The 19,779-nt window shown below is 41.8% G+C and overlaps 1 protein-coding gene across 1 annotated transcript in view; it reads right to left on the bottom strand.

The window, feature by feature from the left end:
- The window catches only part of SENP7 (SUMO specific peptidase 7), a 286,873-nt gene that overhangs the window by 36,110 nt on the left and 230,984 nt on the right, over window positions 1-19,779 (bottom strand). Inside the window, exons 16-17 of the mRNA XM_033943657.1 lie at window positions 9,429-9,640; window positions 3,353-3,402 (exon numbers count right to left, since the gene is read on the bottom strand). Coding sequence (XP_033799548.1) covers window positions 3,353-3,402; window positions 9,429-9,640 — 262 coding nt within the window. The remainder of the gene's footprint in view (window positions 1-3,352; window positions 3,403-9,428; window positions 9,641-19,779) is intronic.

Genomic DNA, 19,779 nt, shown 5'->3' with positions numbered 1-19,779 from the left:
AGGCTTATTGAGTGTGGGGAGGTTTACTTTAAGTGTGTCAACTTTGACATTTAAATGACTAGTTTTGCCAGACCACTCATTTTTCCTTCACTGAGGTCAAATGTTCCTCTTATTCTCCATATCATTTTAGTTATTTGTTACATGTTTCTAAGTTGCCTGAGCATACCTGTCACCATGGGTATTTATTTTTATTACCTGTGAGAATTACCTGGAAATGTTTGTGTAAACTTAACGCTTTCCTTTCAGATAACAGTCTGTTTACCAATTGTGGGCAATGGGGATTTCACTCCTGGCCTGTGCCAGGCGGCCTTTCGGCAGTTCTAATCTACATGTTATGCATTCTTCTTGAATTAATAAAAATGATTTAAACATATAAAGAAGTTATACAAAGATGACCATAGATTTAGAAGTGAGTAGTTTTTTTATAATTTGCGATTATATTGTATGTCACTTTCACAAATCAGCCCCCAGATGTAGTCTCCCATCATATTTTCATTATATTGTCCTTGGTAGAGACGTTTGAAGTTCAGTATATCCTGGTGAAAGTGCTCACCTTGCTCCTTTGAGTATGTTTCCATATTCTCCTTGAGAGTCTCAAGATGAGCATCAAGGACATGGACTTTGAGAGATTTTACTGTAATTTTTCACCAGATTCTCAACCAATTCCACTTAGCATTTGGACTTGTGATTGCCCAGAAAATTCCGAAGCACTGTGACAAAGCTGTTCCAAGCTGCTCTCCCCTTCCTAGTTAGCTTCTTGGGAAATTCCTTGTATTCCAGGAGCTTCTTTATCTGTGGTCCAATGACAAAAGCCTTGACCTTTGCCTTTGACAGATTAGGGAAGATGTCTTGAAAGTACTTGAAGGCTGCTGACTCCTTATCTAGAGCTATGACAAATTGTTTCATTAGTCCCAATTTGATATGCCATGGTGACATCAGCACCTTCTCGGGGGCTTCACCAGTGGTTCCCATTAGAGAATGGCATGGTGACTGTTACCCGCAGCTAGCTGCAGGTAGCCGACTGGTACTGGTACGGGGACAAGGCCTTTCACTGCCCTGTGGAGTGGTGAATGGCCTTGTCCCTGGAGTACAGAATATGACCATGAGTCGCCTCCCTTCCAACCTCTCCCAGTCAGCAGCCCCCTCTTCCAATCACGGGTACAGCAGCAATCCTCCCCCTCGCAAGGCTAGCAGCCCCCCTCCCTCTCTATTGTGGGTCCAAGATAGCCTTCCCTTGGCTCGATCATGGCTACTGGAAAAATATTTTCTATACTTTTGTGGCATAGGCAATTAAGAAAGAATACATTACACAGGAACAAAAAAAAAAAAAAACACAAAAATTTTGTTATGTGGAGGGTCATTTTTGAAAAGAAAAAAAAAAGTCTAAGTCCAACTTGGACGTTTCCAGCTGAATGTCCAAAGAAGGTACAAAAATGGCCATTTTTGAATGGCAAACTGCTGGATGTCCAAATATAATTTTTTTTTTTTTTTTTTTTAAATCATCTAAAGATGCCTTGGCCACTAGGATGTCTAGGCTGCTAGAACGTCTAACTTTATACCCCATTTTCGATCAGTAAAACATCCTAGTTGAAAACATCCTAATCCAGATCATTTGGATGTGGGTAGGGCCAGCATAGTAATGAATTGGCCATCCCAACAGAGCAATAGGACACCTTAGAGAGCACTGCTGAGAAGTTCACATAAAGAGCGCCAGTTGTATATCTCATCATAACCCCCTTATAATTTATGGTGAGCCCCCCAACCCCCCTCCCCAAACCTAATATATCCTCCTGTGTACCACCCCAATAGCACTTTTGGCTACAGGTGGCACCTATATGGCAGTATAGTAGGGTTTGGATAGGCTCACACATTCGACCATAAATACAGTGGTTAAGAGTGGCTTATGGGCCTGGATCCTCCTCCCTATGGTCCATTAGCCCACCTACCAGGCTTCTTAAGACATTTGTATGCAGCTCTACTAGGCTTCTTCATACCAGATGCTGCTGTTTTAGAGACACGTATGTACCTTTTTGTTCTCATTTTTGTGTGGTGGAAGGGAGTTAGTAAGCACTGGGGGAGTGTGGGGGTGTCTTACCTTGATGCATACAGTGGTCATCTGGTCAGTTTGGACACCTTTGTGGCACTTAGACCCTTCTAAGACAGTTCTAGTTCCATCCAGGATGTCTTGCAAAATGTTTGATTATCACTGCAAGACATCCATGATAAGAGAATGACACGGTGGATGTTACCTGCAGCTAGCCGCGAGTAGCCGCAGGTAACCTGCCAAAATGGTGGAGGGAGGAAAGGTGCTCACTGCAGGTACAGGGACAGGGCCATCCACCGACCCGTGGAGCAATGAATGGCCTTGTCCCCGCAGTTAAGGGAAGGAACGCTCGCTGTCACCGATCGTGCATGGCCCCCTCCCTCCTTCCTACCTACATGAATCTATCTCCCTCCCTCCCCCTTACCTTCGTGGCGCGTTTTAAGGTTTGAGACTTGTTGAAAGCCGCCGGAGCTTAAGTGCAGTCGTGTGCATGTGTGGGTAGAAGCTTCTCCTCTGTCGCAATTTCTGGTTGCATCAGAGGAGAAGCTTCCGTCCACACACGTACGCAACTGCACGACCACTCCAGCGGCTTTCAACAAGCTACTCAAAACTTAAAACATGCTGTGAAGGTAAGGGGGAGGGAGGGAGATGCACGGACCATGCGAGGGGTGCCAAAGGGCAGTGAGGTGGCGAGAGGGAAGGGTGGATGCTGCGGGGACGGGGCGGTAAAGGGGATGGAGTGGACAGGGCGGTGAAGGGGACAGCGGTCCGGTGACGGGGACAGATTTTTTCCCCATGTCATTTTCTAATCCATGACTAGCCCCCCGTTGAGACTGCCCAAAGCATGCCCATAACATGCCTCCACCACGCCCATCTTGTGCTCTGAACGTAGAGAAACTGGAACACCTTGCTAGACATACAGAAAGACAGTTTCAATTATTGGCATTTGGATGTCCTTGTGATTAGGACAAACAAGTGACAATTTAGGATGCTTTTTGGACATCTATGTTTTTTGATTATGAGTCTGATAGTGAAATCATTTAAGACATACAGGCCAATTCTTGGACATCAAAGTAAACTTGTAAAGTCAAGGTTACAATTCCACTTAAAAGCATTTCACTACTAAATTTTGCAAAAAAAAAATTGCTAGAGCAGTGTTAAGTAACTCTTCCTTCAGTACAAATTATAGAACTACTGTATAATACAATAAAATGAATTAAAATAGAACTGTGTTTACTAGCAAAACAATATTATCACTAGATATAAGCAGGAAAAATTAGTAAATGCAGGCATCTACATAAAACTTACTTTGGGATTCTCACTATTTGCGGAGAATAAGGATGTATGTTGTTTGTTACCTAGTATTAAAAAAATGTAATCAAAATATTGTCAAGTAATTATTACATCACACTATGAACCAATAAATTCATCAAGATCTGAATGGGGTCTGATTCATTCAGGTCTTCTTCTAGGAACACAAAATGGGAAATGGTTTGTCCAATTAACTCTGGTTAATATTTTCTACCTGCTAACCAGGTAAATTTCATGCAGACAAATAGTACTGCACATAAAATTTATCTGGGACAGAGAGGGCTATATTTAGTAAATGGCACCCAAAGTTAGGCGCCAGAAATATCCACGCTAAGCTAGTATTCACCAAAGGATGCTCGGTGCAAGCACCGATTGCTGAATACTAGCTTAGGAAAGAGGTGGAGATGGCTTACTGGAAAAGCAAGGAAAAAGGGAGACAGAGGTGGAGATAACTAGACTGGAAAGGGGGTGAGAGAAAGATATGAGTAGATGGCTGAATTGGACGGGAGAAGAAATAAAGGCAGAGGTGGCTGAAATAGAAGGGAGGAGGGGACAGAGATGAAAATTATAATTTTTATGGTGGAAAATTGCCATGGGAATGTTCATCCCTACCCTACCCCACTCAGCCCAGTCCAACCCCATTCAGGTGTCCCAAATTAAAAGGCCCAAAATCTGCAAACCGCAATCAAAAGTCTAGGGTGCCAGACGAAGGGGAAAATTCAGACATGTCCTCTTTTCCTAGGACGGTTCTGTTTTTTAAAAAATGGGGGGAGGCTGTCCGGGTTTAGCCAGCTCTCCTGTCAGCCCCACCTACCTCCTTCCCTGGGCCCGGCCACTATAAATTGAATCTTTGAGTAGTCGGCAGCAGCAAGATAAGCCTGCTGCCACCTGCCTGGCCCAAAAGCTGCCTCTCTGCCTAACTTCTGGGAATGCACTCTGATCTGCCCATGCTTTCCCATAGCTATGCTTAAGCTTCCAAATTTTATAGAATAGTGCCTACTGTAGACATGCTTATAACTCCAAATTGGTGACAATTAATGTCAATTATTGATTGTTGAAAGCTTATTACCAATTATCCTGCATGCACATTTGCCCTCGACACCCTTCTTTGGGCGACCTAAACAGATTCCAGTGAAATGTACCCAGGGCAAGGTTTCACATTGGCTGGCTAGTACTGATCTTCAGCATTGGCTAGCCAAGCTGTTCAAGAAACTTGGGCTGCTCAAATTGAAAGGCTACAGTTAACCAGACAACTTTGGTCAGTCAACTTTAGTCCAAATAGTCAGCTCATGGGGATTCAGGCTTAATATATGGATAAAAAGTTAACAGGACCAAGTTATCCAGTTAGCTTTCCAACCTAGAGGCATCTTGCATGAAGACTGCTTAGTAATTCAGGACCACGGTATTTATCCATCAAAACTTTCTGTCACATATTGAATCAACACATGTCGGGGTCATTTTATAATAGGTCACCTAAGTAAAAAGTCCAAAAGGGTGCCTACCAGTTGGCAAGATGACAGATAGCAGTGGTAGATGACCAAGGCATGTAAATTCTCAATCTGTCTACGCATTATGTTTGTTAACTAAAAATGACCAGACTGAATGCTAACTTTGACCCTCTATCAAACCAAGATGACCTAAGGCTACTGTACATATGTAAACTCTCAATCTCTTTGTCTACACATTATGTATGTTAACTTGTAACCCATTCTGAGCTCATCAGGGAGGACATAATATAAAATGAACCAAATAAATAAGCATTCATCAGAAAAAATAATGGCAAATAGTGGAATTCCTCTAGGCTCAATCCTAGGACTGATTCTGTCCAAATCTCTATCAACAATATTGCCAAAGGACTAGACAAGAAAATATGCCTTTCTGCAGATAACAAGAAGATCTACGACATACACAACCAGTAGTAGCTAAAATGAGGCGTGTACCGAAAAACGGACTGTGTTGGGTCCTGTGGTTTAATTTTAAGGTGTTGTTTTTAACCGCAATTATTTTAATAAATTTTGCCTGTATCATTGTATATGTTACTGCAATTCTCCTTGCTTTATTATGCAGATCTCCCCATGAGCAAGCATATTACTCCATATTTAAAAGGTTTATATTGTTTTCCTATAGAAGCTTGAATTAAATTTAAAATTTTACTTTTTATTTTTTGGAGCCATTCAGGGACAAGCAGCATGGCACTTTTTGTCAATTTTACAGTTTCATACACCAAGTAGGTTGTTGAGATTAAAGGGTATATAGATTTTGGTAGACCCTGATTAAAGAAAGACATTATGAAGTCAAACACAGGCGCTCTCTCTCGACTGCAGGCACAAGAGTGCAACTACATGCCAGAAGGTCTAAGAGCTATGACTGACATCACATTATATAAGAAATATTTAAAAAGGAACCTGTCCTATTTTGTTTATGGTGAGGAGGACAGGGAAATAGGCAAGGTAACATGTTTACAGGCTGAATATTGTTTGTGGGAAGCTGTTTTTTAAATTTTTTATGGTTTTTATGTTTTTGAGATGTAAGCTGCATTTGGCTGTTCTAATAATCAGCTGTTTGATTTCTTGACTGTTTTAGGTTTGAAATATATGTTTTTTGCAATCCACCTTGATGTAAGATGGAACAGAAATTAATAAACCATAACTGTAACCCACGTCATAACAGCAGCCCACATTGATAACTTCCCTCTTAGATGCACATACCCTTACCCAAAAAAATTTTATTTGGGTGCCTAAGTAGTATTCTACAAATAGGTGTTCCAATGGTATGGAGGACCATTTTCGATAGGAAGTCTAAGTCCGACTTCAGACATTCCCCATAAGACATCCAAAGGTCAGGATGGAGAAATGTCCATTTCTTTTTTCAAAAATTAGCACCTTGGACATCTTGGTCATCAGTACATCCAACCATAGGACCTCTAACTTTATTTTCCATTTTCAACCACAAAAACATCCAAGTTCAAAACGCCCAAATCCAGACCATTTGGATGTGGGAGGGGCCCGCATTGTAATGGACTGGTCACAAAAACATTACTACAGAATAGTGGGGCACCTTAAAGGGCACGGCTGTGAACTTCATATAAGGGTGCCAGATATACATCTTGCCATAACCCCCATATAATTTATGCCGAGTCCTCCAAAACTCCCCCTAAACCTACTATATCAAACTGTCTACCATCCCTGTAGCCCTTATGGCGGCAGGTGGCACCTATATGGCAGTATAGTAGGGTTTTAATGGGCTCACATTTTCCACCATAAATATAGTAGATAGAGTGGGTTATGGGCCTGGGTGTCCCCTCTCTATGGTTCACTTCATCGCCCACCAGGTTACCCCAGACACCTGTGTGCTGTTCTACTAGGCTTTCTCATACCAGGTGCTGCTGTCATACAGACAGGTATGTACCATTTAATTCAGATCTTTGTGGGGTAGGAAGGAGGTCAGTGACCTCTGGGGGAGTGTGTGGGGTCATTACTTAATCCCTCCAGTGGTCAACTAGTCAGTTTGAATAGCTTTTTGGCACTTAGACGCTTTTAAAACAGGTCTAGCTCCAGACGTCTAAGTTCCATCCTGGACATCTTTGGAAAGGTTAGATTATCATCACAAGTCATCCAAGTGCTAAGCATGCCCAAAGTCTGCCCATAACACGCCTCCAGCATGCCTCCTCAAACTTTGGATGCACAGCGGCTAAGAAGCCTAGCAAGATGTCCAGAAAGTTGGCTTTGAAAATCGGCACCTGGACGTCTTGTCTAGTAAGACATCCAAGTGCCACTTTATGCTGCTTTTTGGATGTCTTTCTTGTTTGAAAATGATCCTCATAGTATGTATTTGTAAGAGTGGCATTCATATAAGCAGGTCAAGGTGAGACAGACATTTAATAATAATAATAATAATAATAATAACTTTATTCTTATATACCGCCAACAATCTTGCGACTTTTAGGTGGGCAACTTCTACTACTACTTATATTTAGCATTTCTATAGTGTTAAAAGGCGTATGCAGTGCTGTACATTTACCTTATATACTTGAATATAAGTCTATCCGACTGTAAGTCGAGACTTCTATTTTTCCCCCCCAAAAGGAGGAAAAATAGTTGACTTGAATATAAGTCGAGCAACAGGATTTAGCGGTTTGTTGGATCTCGGCAGAAAAAGAGAGAGAGGAGTCAAAGATGACCCTGAGGTTGCAAGCTGACAAGACAGGGAGGAGGAGAGTGATATCCACAGAAATAGAAAATGGTGAGAAGGGGGTTTAGATAGAAAGATAAGAACATAAGACCTGCCATACTGAGATTGGGAGAAGAAAATCAAGGTTTAGTGTGTGCGTAATGGAGATGGGAGTTGGAAAAAGCAAGACTGAGTGTATGCCATAAGGATGGGAATAAACAGAGCAAGGTTGAGTGTATTCTTTGGGAATGGGTAGGGCAGAGAAAAGCTGAATGTGTGCCATGGGGATGGGAGAGTGGCAAAACAAAGTAAAGAATGTTCAAAAGGGCTTGGGAGTGGGGCAAGAGAGCAAGTTAAGGGAATGCAATGGGGATGGGGTTAAAGTATGTGCCATCAGGACAGGAGGAAGGGCAGAGCAAGACTGAGTTCATTCCTGGGGGATGGGTTGGGGGAGGGCATATTGAGTGTGTGTCATGGGGATGAAAGGGAGGATAAAGCAAAGTTAAGTGTGTGCCACAGGGATGGGGGCACAGTGCAAGCTGAGAGTGTGCCACTGGTGTGTGGGAATCAAACTTGAGGGTATGCCATAGGGAGGTGGGGTGGAACCCCCCCAAAAAAAAAGAATACTGGAAAGAGGAGAAAGATTGAAAGGTAAGGATGTGTGCCCAGGGGAATGAAAAAGGAGAAGTGGGATATGGAAGAAAGACGGCAAGGTGGGAAGAAAGAAAGCAAGGTGGAAGTATCACATGCAGGGAAAGACACTGGGAAGGAGAGAAAAGGCAGGGGGGATATCAGGTCTTATTATGGGGGAGAAATCTGTCAAAAAAAACCCCCCATACTATAAATGGACTATGTGGAATTTCACAGAATTATAAAATATTGTATGCAGAATTTTCTAAATTTCTGTAAGTAGAATTCCCTAGGAGTAATATGCTCATGCAATTTTATAACAGCCATTTCCCACCTGTAGAACGTTTATAAAATCACCCCCAAAGGCTACAATTTTCAGAGGTTATTTTCTCAGGTAAATTGGTTGTTTGAAAACTGTCCATCATTAATATAGACAAAAGTAACAAAGCAATTCTATAAGCTGGCATCTAAATTTATAGAATAATAGTGCTTACTCGCATGATTAGCACCAATAAACCAGCAGTTACACATGTAAGTGCTAGGCACTATTCTATAAATAGTGTGCCTAAAACATTTAACATGCCACTGTCAGGGGGGCATGCACATGGGCACAGCATGAGCATATCACAGGCATTTTTCCAGGCAAGTGCACAACTTATAGAATACTGTCAGTTGCATGCACTACATGATGAACTTGGCACAAGCACTTATACCAGCCATTAACATTTTGTGCATCTTTGCTCTAGTATTCTGTAATGGCCTAGGTCAGGGGTAGGCAATTCCAGTCCTTGAGAGTCACAGATGGCCTAGGTGTACCTTTACACCGTTATAAAATTGGCACTAAGCACACCCCATTGTGCCTTAAATGAACATTTATAGAATTGGCGCCTAAATGCCTTGAGGCAGGAACAGGCTGGGAGGAAGACAATGACACACATAGTTTTACATTCTCAAAACTACTTGCCTTGTTTTTCACAGAAGAATATGTGTGAACAATTGTTCCCAAGGTAAACTTAAAAGGAAATTATTCTCATACTTTCTCTTTGGAAACAGGCAGTGTTGAAAATACCCCATCAGAGTACATTCTAAAAGCAGCTGTTATAGGAATCACAAGACAACTGAGTGGAAGGGTTACCCTTATTAAAAGGGGTGGCTTCTGCACATAACATATATGTTATTATTCTAGATCTTGTATTTTCCTTCCTATATAATTACCTTCTTTTTTTTAGTATTAAAATTTCAACTTTACTGTTTGGCCAACAAATATAATTACCTTCTGATTTCTGACTACTGTCCTCATTTAGTTTTTCATCCTCCCTGCTAGAAGTGTCATGAAAGACAATAACAGTGTCTTTCCTAGCTGAATTTCTCTTCTCTTCTAATTGAAATCTGGACTGCTGCTCCAAGGAAGGCTCATTTTTCCTGTCTTCATACATAGCTTTTTCTAACGAAGGAAAACAAATAACTGCCAGGTACCAGTGTGACCTACAAAAGAAGTGGTAAACAGAATATCAGCCCTATTATCCAGCAAAACTACTAACACTCAGGATCCCTTCGAAAAGCCTGCCCTTTAGAAATTTGCAGTTCCTTTATATAATGATACATCAATCATGACTGCTGTATTGTGGCTCATGTTAGATTAGCATAGCAAAACTACTAGAAACAACACAACAAAACCACTAGAAACAATACAATCTTTTCGTGAACTTTTTTTCCAATGATATAAAGATTTTCCTGCTAGTCAAAATCCAGTGTTGTGGAAAATATCATTGGTAAATATAGTAAATTCCATTTCACATAAGCTATGTTGTGCTTTCACTGTACCTAACAATTATTTAAAAATAATAGCAGCTGTACTCGAGAGAGGAATCTATTGATCTGAGTTACTATAAGTGAATTATTAGCCAATATATCAGTTAAGTCAAACTGTTAAATAAGCAGACCTAAATTTAACAGGATATGTTATCTGGAGAAGTTAGGATAGTTAGCCACGTGAATTTTAGAAAGCCTTGTAACATTATTCATACCTCCCAAACTTAAGTAGATACATTTTAACCAGCCCCAAAATTTAGCTGCAAAGATTTATGTAGTTAAATCCAGAGAAAGTTGTTTACTTTGGCTCCAGAAACCCACTAAGATTTTTCCCTCATCTTGTGTGTCAGGGTTGAAGGGAATCATATGTTGTCAGAACTCCTGATAGTAAGTTTGGGAATAAAATTCAATAACGCTCAGGTCTTTGTTATGGTCAAGAAGTGGCACTTTCACCTGAGTTAAAGACAGTTTTCACTTTATTCTGTAAATGTGATTTTGCAAAGATTATCCATGGACTGGATTATTAATACCTGGAGTATTTTGGATTACCTAAAGAGGTGATTATGAGGTTCAAGGTATCCAAAACTCAACATGTTTGTCAATTGGCTGTGAGTTTAGAAAACACAGCTTGCCGGGGCTAAATAATTTATACTGCTTATAAACTAAGATAGTAACATACATAACATAAAGCTTTGACAATGATATATAAGAGCCTACATGGAATGGGCCCTAAAAATTTAAGAAAGAAACATGTTATGATCATAGAGTGAAGTGTTTCTAGAACTGATCTAGCAAAAGGATGATTACATCAATTAATTGAATTTCCCCACAATTATTCCCTTATTACAGATTAAGATTCCTAGGGACTTTCAGAAAGCAGAAGATGTATGGGAAGATTAGGCTCTTACTTCAATAATCTTCTTTCCAATATAAAGAGATGTGAGTTTTGACCAGTAGTTATTTACCTCTACTTGCAAGTTTTGCAGAAGGAATCATCCACAGCTTTTCAGCACCTCTTCCTTGTGTCCTTTTCAGTTCGTACCAAAGCATTTGATCATCCCTAAAAGAGAAGAAATAATGAGGCAGGCACAAGGATCTCCCTGACCAAATCAAGTCTTTTAAGCCCCAAGAAACTTAATACCATTAAAGTGGACCCAAACAAGCCACCTATTGAGTGCAACTAGCACTACCATTTATACAGCTGTTATCTTCATACTCTCTTGAATGCTTCAAGTCAAGCTTTGGAGACATACATACATGTCTGAGACAGAAAGCAGGCTTAATTGACATCTGACAGAGCAGGTATCAAGACTCTTCCAGAGGCTGTTATAGGGGAAAACACCCTCCAAGGATTCAAGTCAAAGTTAGACAAGTTTCTGCTGAACAAGAACGTGCGCTGGTAGAGCTAGTCTCAGTTAGGGTGCTGGTCTTAGACCAGAGGGCTGCTGCGTGAGTGGACTGCTGGGCATGATGGACCACTGGTCTGACTCAGCAGTGGCAATTCTTATGTTCTTATGTTCTCATGTCTCTTTATACTAGAAACAAGATTATTGAGCTAATAACCTAATCTTCCCTTCCAGTGCAAAAAAGACGTGAGTCTTGACCACTGGGATGTACCAAAGCTATCCCCCAAGTCTAGGTCAGGGCAGATGAGACTGCTGTCAGCACCTAGAATCCAAAAGCGCTGTCCATTTGTGCCATTACGTCCACTCTGTAAAACTTTGTGAAAGTATGTAGCTGCCCTACAAATCTGTCCATAAACAAGCCACACTTCTGGTGGAATATGCCTTCAAGGAGATTGGCAGCAATTTACCACAGCCACTGTAAGCAGACAAAATAGCCATGCGGATCCTTAGAAGCTAGCTTTCCCAGTCTGCCAAGACTGGTGAGCACAAAAAGATGATCTGAAAGATGAAAATCATTTGTTATTTCGAGATAATGGAGAATAACTATCCTCACGTCCAGTACCATCAAAACTTTGTCCTTTTTTTTACACCTGTAGCCTAGAACGCATGCATAAGAACATAAGCAATGCCTCTGCTGGGTCAAACCTGAGGTCCATCATGCCCAGCAGTCCACTCACGCGTTGGCCCAACAGGTCCAGGACCTGTGCAGTAATCCTCTATCTATACCCCTCTATTCCCTTTTCTAGCAGGAATGTCCAATCCTTTCTTGAACCCCAGTACTGTACTCTGCCCTATTATGCTCTCTGGAAGTGCATTCCAGGTGTCCACCACACGTTGGGTAAAGAAGAACTTCCTAGCATTCGTTTTGAATCTGTCCCCTTTCAATTTTTCTGAATGCCCTCTTGTTCTTTTATTATTCGAAAGTTTGAAGAATATGGCCCTCTCTACTCTCTCTATGCCCTTCATGATCTTGTAAGTCTCTATCATATCTCCTCCAAGTCTCCTTTTCTCCAGGGAAAAGAGACCCAGTTTCTCCAATCTCTCAGGATATGAAAGGTTTTCCATCCCCTTTATCAGATGCGTCGCTCTCCTCTGAACCCTCTCGAGTAACGCCATGTCCTTCATAAGGTACGGCGACCAATAATGGACGCAGTACTCCAGATGTGGACGCACCATCGCCCAATACATTGGCAGGATAACTTCTTTCATTATGGTTGTAATACACTTCTTGATTATGCCTAGCATTCTGTTTGCCTTCTTAGCAGCCGCTGCGCACTGTGCCGATGGCTTCATTGTCATGTCCACCATTACCCCCAAGTCCCTTTCTTGGGTTCTCTCATTTAATAATATCCCTCCCATCATATAGTTGTACCTCGGGTTTCTGTTTCCCACATGTAATACTTTACATTTCTCAACGTTGAACTTCATCTGCCATCTCGTCGCCCATTCCCCTAGTTTGTTCAAGTCCCTTTGCAATTCTTCGCAGTACTCTTTAGTCCGAGCTCCACTAAATAGTTTGGTGTCGTCTGCAAATTTTATTATTTCGCACTTCATCCCTGTTTCTAGATCATTTATGAATATATTAAATAGCAGCGGCCCGAGCACCGAGCCCTGCAGGACCCCACTCATGACCCTCCTCCAGTCCGAGTAGTAGCCCTTCACTCCTACCCTCTGTTTCCTATCCGCCAACCAGTTTCTGATCCATCTATGTACGTCTCCTTCCACCCCATGGTTCTTCAGTTTCCGGAGTAGGCGTTCATGGGGCACCTTGTCAAAGGCTTTTTGGAAATCTAGATATATGATGTCTATGGGGTCTCCTTTGTCCATCCGTTTGTTAATTCCTTCGAAGAAGTGCAATAAGTTCATTAGGCACGATCTCCCCTTGCAGAAACCATGTTGGCTGGTTATCAGAAGTTCGTTTCTTTCAAAATGTTCATCTATGTTTTCTTTTATCAGTGCTTCTGCCATTTTCCCCGGAACCGAGGTCAGACTCACCGGTCTGTAGTTTCCCGAGTCACCTCTTGATCCCTTTTTAAAGATGGGCGTAACGTTGGCTATCTTCCAGTCCTCCGGGATAATGCCTGTTTTCAGGGATAGATTGCAAATTTGCTGCAGTAGTTCCGCTATCTCCTCCTTTAATTCCTTCAGAGCCCTTGGATGGATTCCATGTTAAGTCTTTCTGCCACTTCTTTCTCCTCCTTCACCACTCCCTTCCTGTCTCCGTCGCCAAGTGGTCCCACCTCCTCCCTAGCCGATTGCTTCCCTTTAACATATCTAAAGAACGGTTTGAAATTTCATGCTTCCCTGGCTAGCCTCTCTTCATACTCTCTTTTGGCTTTTCGAAACCACTCGGTGACATTCTTTTTGGTACTTCCTGAGCTCTTTCCAGTTCCCCTGTTTTGTCCTTTTTCCATTTCCTGAATGAATTTTTCTTATTACCTATCGCTTCCTTCACTATTTTAGTTATCCACACCAGGTCTTTTGTTTGACTCTTTTTGCACCCCTTTCTGAATCTGGGGATATACAGATTTTGACCATCGCTCACCATGTGAAAAGACCAGGCATGTTCTACCGTTTGCCATTTTTTGGAAGTGTTACTAAGTTTCTTCCTTACCATTTCCCTCATTGCTTCGGAGTTTCCTTTCCTGAAGTTGAAAGTTGTCGCTATGGTTCTCTTTCCTTTCGGTATTCCTACCTCAACCTTGAACTTGATCATGTTATGATCACTGTTTCCCAATGGTCCCACTTCCTTTGCAGGTCCCCTTAACCCATTTAGGATTAGATCCAGAGTGGCATTTCCTCTCATTGGTTCTCTAACAAGCTGCTCCATGAAACAATCTTGTATAGCCTCCAGGAATTCTGTCTCCCTAGCACATTTTGAGCTTCCAAGACTCCAGTCTATCACGGGGTAGTTGAAGTCTCCCATAATAACCGTGTTACCACTTTTGCATTCTCGCTTCCATTTCTTCATCGATATCTCCGGTTTGCCTGGGTGGACGATAGTATAGGCCCATCTTTATTTCAGGCCCTTTCCATCCCGGTATTTTAATCTATAGCTATTCCAGCTTGTTGGTCGTCTCTGCTGTGTCCATTTTTGTCGATTGTATGTTTTCTTTTATGTATAGGGCTATTCCACCTCCTTTCTGTCCTGACCTGTCCTGGCGATAGAGTTTGTATCCCGGCAGTACTGTATTCCATTTGTTTTCTTCTTTGCACCACTTTTCAGAGACTCCAATGATATCTATGTCCTCTGCATTGGCCATGGCTTCTAATTCCTCCATTTTGTTTCTTAGGCTCTTTGCATTAGTATATATGCAATTTAGATCCTGGTATTTTCTTGTCTTCATTTCCTTTCCCAGTGCTTCGGTCTTTAGTTTCTTCTCTTTTGTTACAATCCTTCTAACCTCCTCTTCTGGGTTAGTCGATTCCTGCAATTTGTCCATTGTTTCTTCCCAGCCTTTTTTCCCCTCGGTATCTTCACGGGATACCTTCTTCCAAATTGTCGACGCTTGGTCGACTGTCGGCTTTCCCCTTCTACTTAGTTTAAAGCCTGTTCTATTCCTCTCCTGACGTTGTTTGCTAGAAGTCTTGTTCCCACCACGCTCAGATGCAGTCCATCTCTCCTGTAGAGCTTGCTCTTGCCCCAGAACGTTGTCCAGTTCCTCACGAAGTGGAACCCTTCTTCCTCACACCATCTCCTCCATCCACGCATTAATTGATTGTAGTTCATCCTGCCTTTTCACATCTGCCCTCGGTACTGGTAGGATCTCTGAGAACGCTATCTTCTGGGTCCTCATCTTCAGCTTCCTTCCCAGAATCTTGAATTGTTCTATCAGCGTGCTTCTTCTGTAGTCTCTCCTGCTGACATCGTTCGTCCCAATGTGGATCATTACTGTGGTCTCTTCTATCTCTGCTCCTTCCAGGATCTTTCCAATTTTGTCCACGATGTCCTTGGTTCTCGCTCCTGGGAGGCAGGTCACCAGTCGATCCTCTCTCCCTCCTGCTATGTTGCTGTCCACATGCCTCAGGATCGAGTCTCCCACTAGGATCACTGACTTTCCCTTCTTTAGGTTTCGCTTCGGTCTCAGGTCAATGTCCTTGGTGTGCTTCGCTGCTTCCTCTCCTGAGCATCGACTAGCCATTTTCTCTGCGGGTGTCTTCTATAGGTCATCTGCTTCTTGTTCTCCCTTCCATGTTGGTGTAACTTCATTGTTCATTTTAAGTTTGTTTTCTTCCACTCTCCTCCTGTAGGCTTCCTCAATTAATTTCTCGAGTTCCCTGACCTCCTCCTCAATGTGTCTCTCATTCATGTAGTCTATATCTGTCCTGATTGGGTCCTCTGTAGTGTGAAGTCCTTCTAGCTCCTGTATCTTGTCCTCTAGTCGCTTTACTTCCTTCTTCAAGCTTTCCAGCTCCTGGCACCGACTGCATACATATGACTGTCTCCCCGAGGGGAGGTAGTCATACATATGACAGTCTGTGCAGAACACTGGAAAGCTCATCTTCTGGTTTCCCTCTGCTTCCATTGTCGTCCTCTCTCTCTCTCTCTCTCTCTGCCTGCTGCTGGTATCCTCTCTCTCTGCCTGCTGCTGGTGTCCTCTCTCTCTGCCTGTTGCTGGTGTCCTCTCTCTATCCCTCTCTGCCTGCTTGCTGTCCTTCCATGGTGTCCTTGGGTGTAGTGACTTGGCCCTTCTTGAGGCCCTTCGCAAAGGCGCTCTCGCTAAGGCGAGCACCTTTGCCGCTCGCCTTCGCCGTGCATCGAACGGCCGCGCGCCATTGGCTCCTCCCTTTTTAAGGGGGAGCTTTGAGTCTGCTTCGGGTGATGTCAGGGAGTGGACGGAGCTACCTCTCGCCTTAACCCCTCACCCTCTGCCTTCTCTCTGCTCCCTTGTACCTTCTTCGGTGGATTTTCTCCTCTCTCCCTCCTCTGCTTGACTTCACCTGCCTGTCCTGAACTCAGGCAAGCTGGCAAGCTGGATCTTCAGCAGCTGGCAAGACATAAGTTGGAAGAGAGTCCCCACCTCACCAGACTGGCAAGGATCACTCTTGATTTAAATCACCTGTCATGTGATTTAAGCAGTGAAGGAGGGGAGGCGGTTGAGAGCAGGTAGGCAAAGCAATGGATTTGCTAAAATCCTACAATTCTATGGGCTAAAAAGGCCTAAGGAGTCCATAGAAATCGGTTATCATCAAAATTGAGTTCTTTTGAGGCTTTTTAAATAAAAGCAAGAAATCCAAGATGGCCTCCACAGCAGCATTTTGGCGCCAAGGAACGACCCAGGAGAGATATATAAAACTTTCAGAAATTCAGAAAAGGGGTTTTTGGAAGTGGGGGACTCTATAGAAAACCCCAAAGACCCTCAAAAATTCAATTCTTGGATCACCACCTATAGAACTGCCTGGTGCTATGCCTGCATCAGCTCACACTACAGCTGGACAAAGGAGAAGATTTCTGCCTCAGACAAGCATGTGAGTCTTTCCATGCCAAGTGGTCTAGTGGACCCTGCCATTATGTTTCAGATTTTGTTCTAATTTTGCATATAGAATAGTCAGGGTACTACGAGAATTTTCCTAAGATTTTAGATTTCTAACTACAATAGTCTCTGAGCTAGATCCACTAGTTTGGCTGGATGTTGGCAACATTGTGCACAGTGATGAATAAAGTGTCATTTTTAGCTGCTTGTAAAATTGAGAATAACTGGTCAAGAGTGCTAATTTTTGGTAATCCAGCATAACTTTTTGTGCTAATTGCAACAATGCTAGTACGAGCATCATGGATACAAAAGCCCACCTGAAAATTTTGCTCAAAATGTGCCCTAAAATTTGTTGCAGATTGTTGAACCAGAATTTGACCAGTTTAACAGCTGTTATAGCTATAGAGCAGTATCTCGCAAACTTTTCTGGCTGGCAGCACACTAAAACAAGTGCCCCAGCCGGAAGGCAGCCGGAAGTCGACATGATGACACACGCATGTGTGACATCATCGCATCAACTTCCATGCATGCACGGAGGTCCATCTGGCTGCGACCCTATTGTTATAGGGATCCGGGAGGTGCGTGGAGAAGAGAAGAGATTCCAGCCAGCAGAGTCAGCTGCGCCAGCTGACTTCCTACAGGATGTGCTTCTTGCCGCGAGAGGCACGTCCTGTAGGCAAGCAGCCAGCGTGGACGACTCTCCTCCTCACCAGTGTTGCGGCACACCAGAAATCTCAGGAGGCCCACAGTTTACGATACACTTCTAAAGAGCAACAGTAAATACAGACTTCAGATTTTTGTCAGAGATTATCCTTGCAATGGATATTACACTCTCAAATTTGCAGCATCAAAACATTCCTTTAAATTTGGCGCCTTTGACACAGGGGCTGAAATTTTCAATTTTCAGGGTCAATTATAAAAAAAAAAAGGTCTGACTATATCTTCCTAAAAGTAACACTGTTTGAAAGAGAAAATTTTATTCTATAAGATACATGCCTTTTGGTTTTGTAATGCCACTGTCATAAATGTATAAATTCACCTCAAAGTTAGGAATGCTTAGCAGTGTGAAATGCAATATTTGCATTTATGTTCAATAATTTGAATACCACTGTATTTCTGTTATATGCTTGTCAAAGATGTCTAAAGATTCTACAGTATTACTGTAATATGTGTTTTCTGGTGGTGGGTGAGTTTAGTGATTGATACTATATTTTGTGCTTTATTTCCTGTTCAGTCTCCAATGAAGGCAGAACTGCGTTTATCAGTTGCTATGTATAACATGTGTGTACCATTCATATTTTCCAGGTATTAAAATAGTTTTACACTCAGAATTGATAGCCTTAAGTAGGTCTTGTTGAATCATTATTACCAATGATCTTAGCCATTTGTTTATTGCTTTGGCTCCATGCACGTGCTTTAGTCAGGTATTTTGGGGATCATGTTGAAAAGAAACCCACAAATAGGCCTGGGATCTTGTGAAAAAGAAATCCACAAACAGGCTTGGGATCCAGTGAAAAAGAAACCCATAAACAGGCTTAGGATCTTGCGAAAAAGAAACCCACCTGTGGCTGTTGTTGCATGGCTACTGGGTGTGGCCCCTATGGCAATGGGGATACTGTTTGCTCATTTGGAAATCAGTACTGGCAAAGCCACCATGGACCAATGCAACTGACAAATTTCAGCTCTTGTATCAATAATACAAAATTTGAAGGAATGTTCTGATACAGCTATTCATACTGAATTGTTGCAAATTTGACAGTATAGTGTCCAGTGCAAGGATATAATCTGTGATAAAAATCTGAAGTGTGTATCTACTTTTGCTCTGGAATTACAGCAACTGATAAAATGTTCAAAATCTGTCACAACGAACTGCAACAAGTTTTAAGGCACACTTTGAGCAAAACTTTTAAGCAGACTTTTCCACCCAAGATGCTCATACTAGCATAGCTGAAACTAGCATAAAAAATTGTGCTGGCCTGCCAAAAAGTATTTTTCATCAATTATTGTTAGTTTTATGAGCAGCTAAAAATGACATTTTATTCACTGCTATGCATGATGCTACCAGCACTCAGTAAAACAAGGTCTAGCTCAGTGACTATTGCAGCTAAGGATCTGATATTTTGGTAAACTTTGTTTTAATGCTATGCTAGTTCTGCATACAAATTTTGAACAAAATCTGACACATAATGGTAAGGAGTTTAAAAAAAAAAAAAAGTATGCCTTATATTCTTCTGAGCTCTATTCTAATAAAGAAGTGGAAGGATTAAAATTTTTAAAGTTAACTCAGGGACCAAAAATTCCCAAACATATAAAGAGGAATCTTGATGCTCCTATATCATTACAAGAGCTTCAGACAGCATTGAAGTCCCTCAGAGTTGGATCCGCTCCGGGTGGTGATGGATTCACAGTGGAGTTTTTCAAATCATTTCAAAATTTACTTTTACCTAATCTTTTAAAATTATATGAATTACAAATAAATAGAGGTTGTATTTCAGGTACTATGACTGAATCTTTGACCATAGTTTTGCCAAAGCCAAATAGAGATCCCATGTTAGTTTCAAATTACTTTTTCTATTTGGTTGGTTTCAAATTTGGTTGGTTTCTATTTGGTTGGTTTCTATTTGGTTGGTTTCTATTATGTTGGTTTCAAATTACTATTTCTTTAACCCTTTCAGGACCATAAGGATCGTAGGCCAATTTTTGTGGTTTTGACGACATTTTTATGGTAAAAAGGGCTTGCAGATGCCAAAAAATTGATTTTTTTTGTGAAATATCATTATTTTTTAAAAAAAAAAATCAAACTTCTGGCTTATGGACAGTGTGGCAAGTGAATCTTCTCGTCAATCTGGCAACGACGCTAATGAATGAATGTCGGAACCAGTTTGTTTACATAAAGGCAGTATCATATGGAATCCGTACATATCAAATTTAG

This window comes from Geotrypetes seraphini, chromosome 4, assembly GCF_902459505.1.
Source record: "Geotrypetes seraphini chromosome 4, aGeoSer1.1, whole genome shotgun sequence".
Taxonomy (NCBI): domain Eukaryota; kingdom Metazoa; phylum Chordata; class Amphibia; order Gymnophiona; family Dermophiidae; genus Geotrypetes; species Geotrypetes seraphini.
This window is presented reverse-complemented; position numbering and strand designations above follow the sequence as displayed.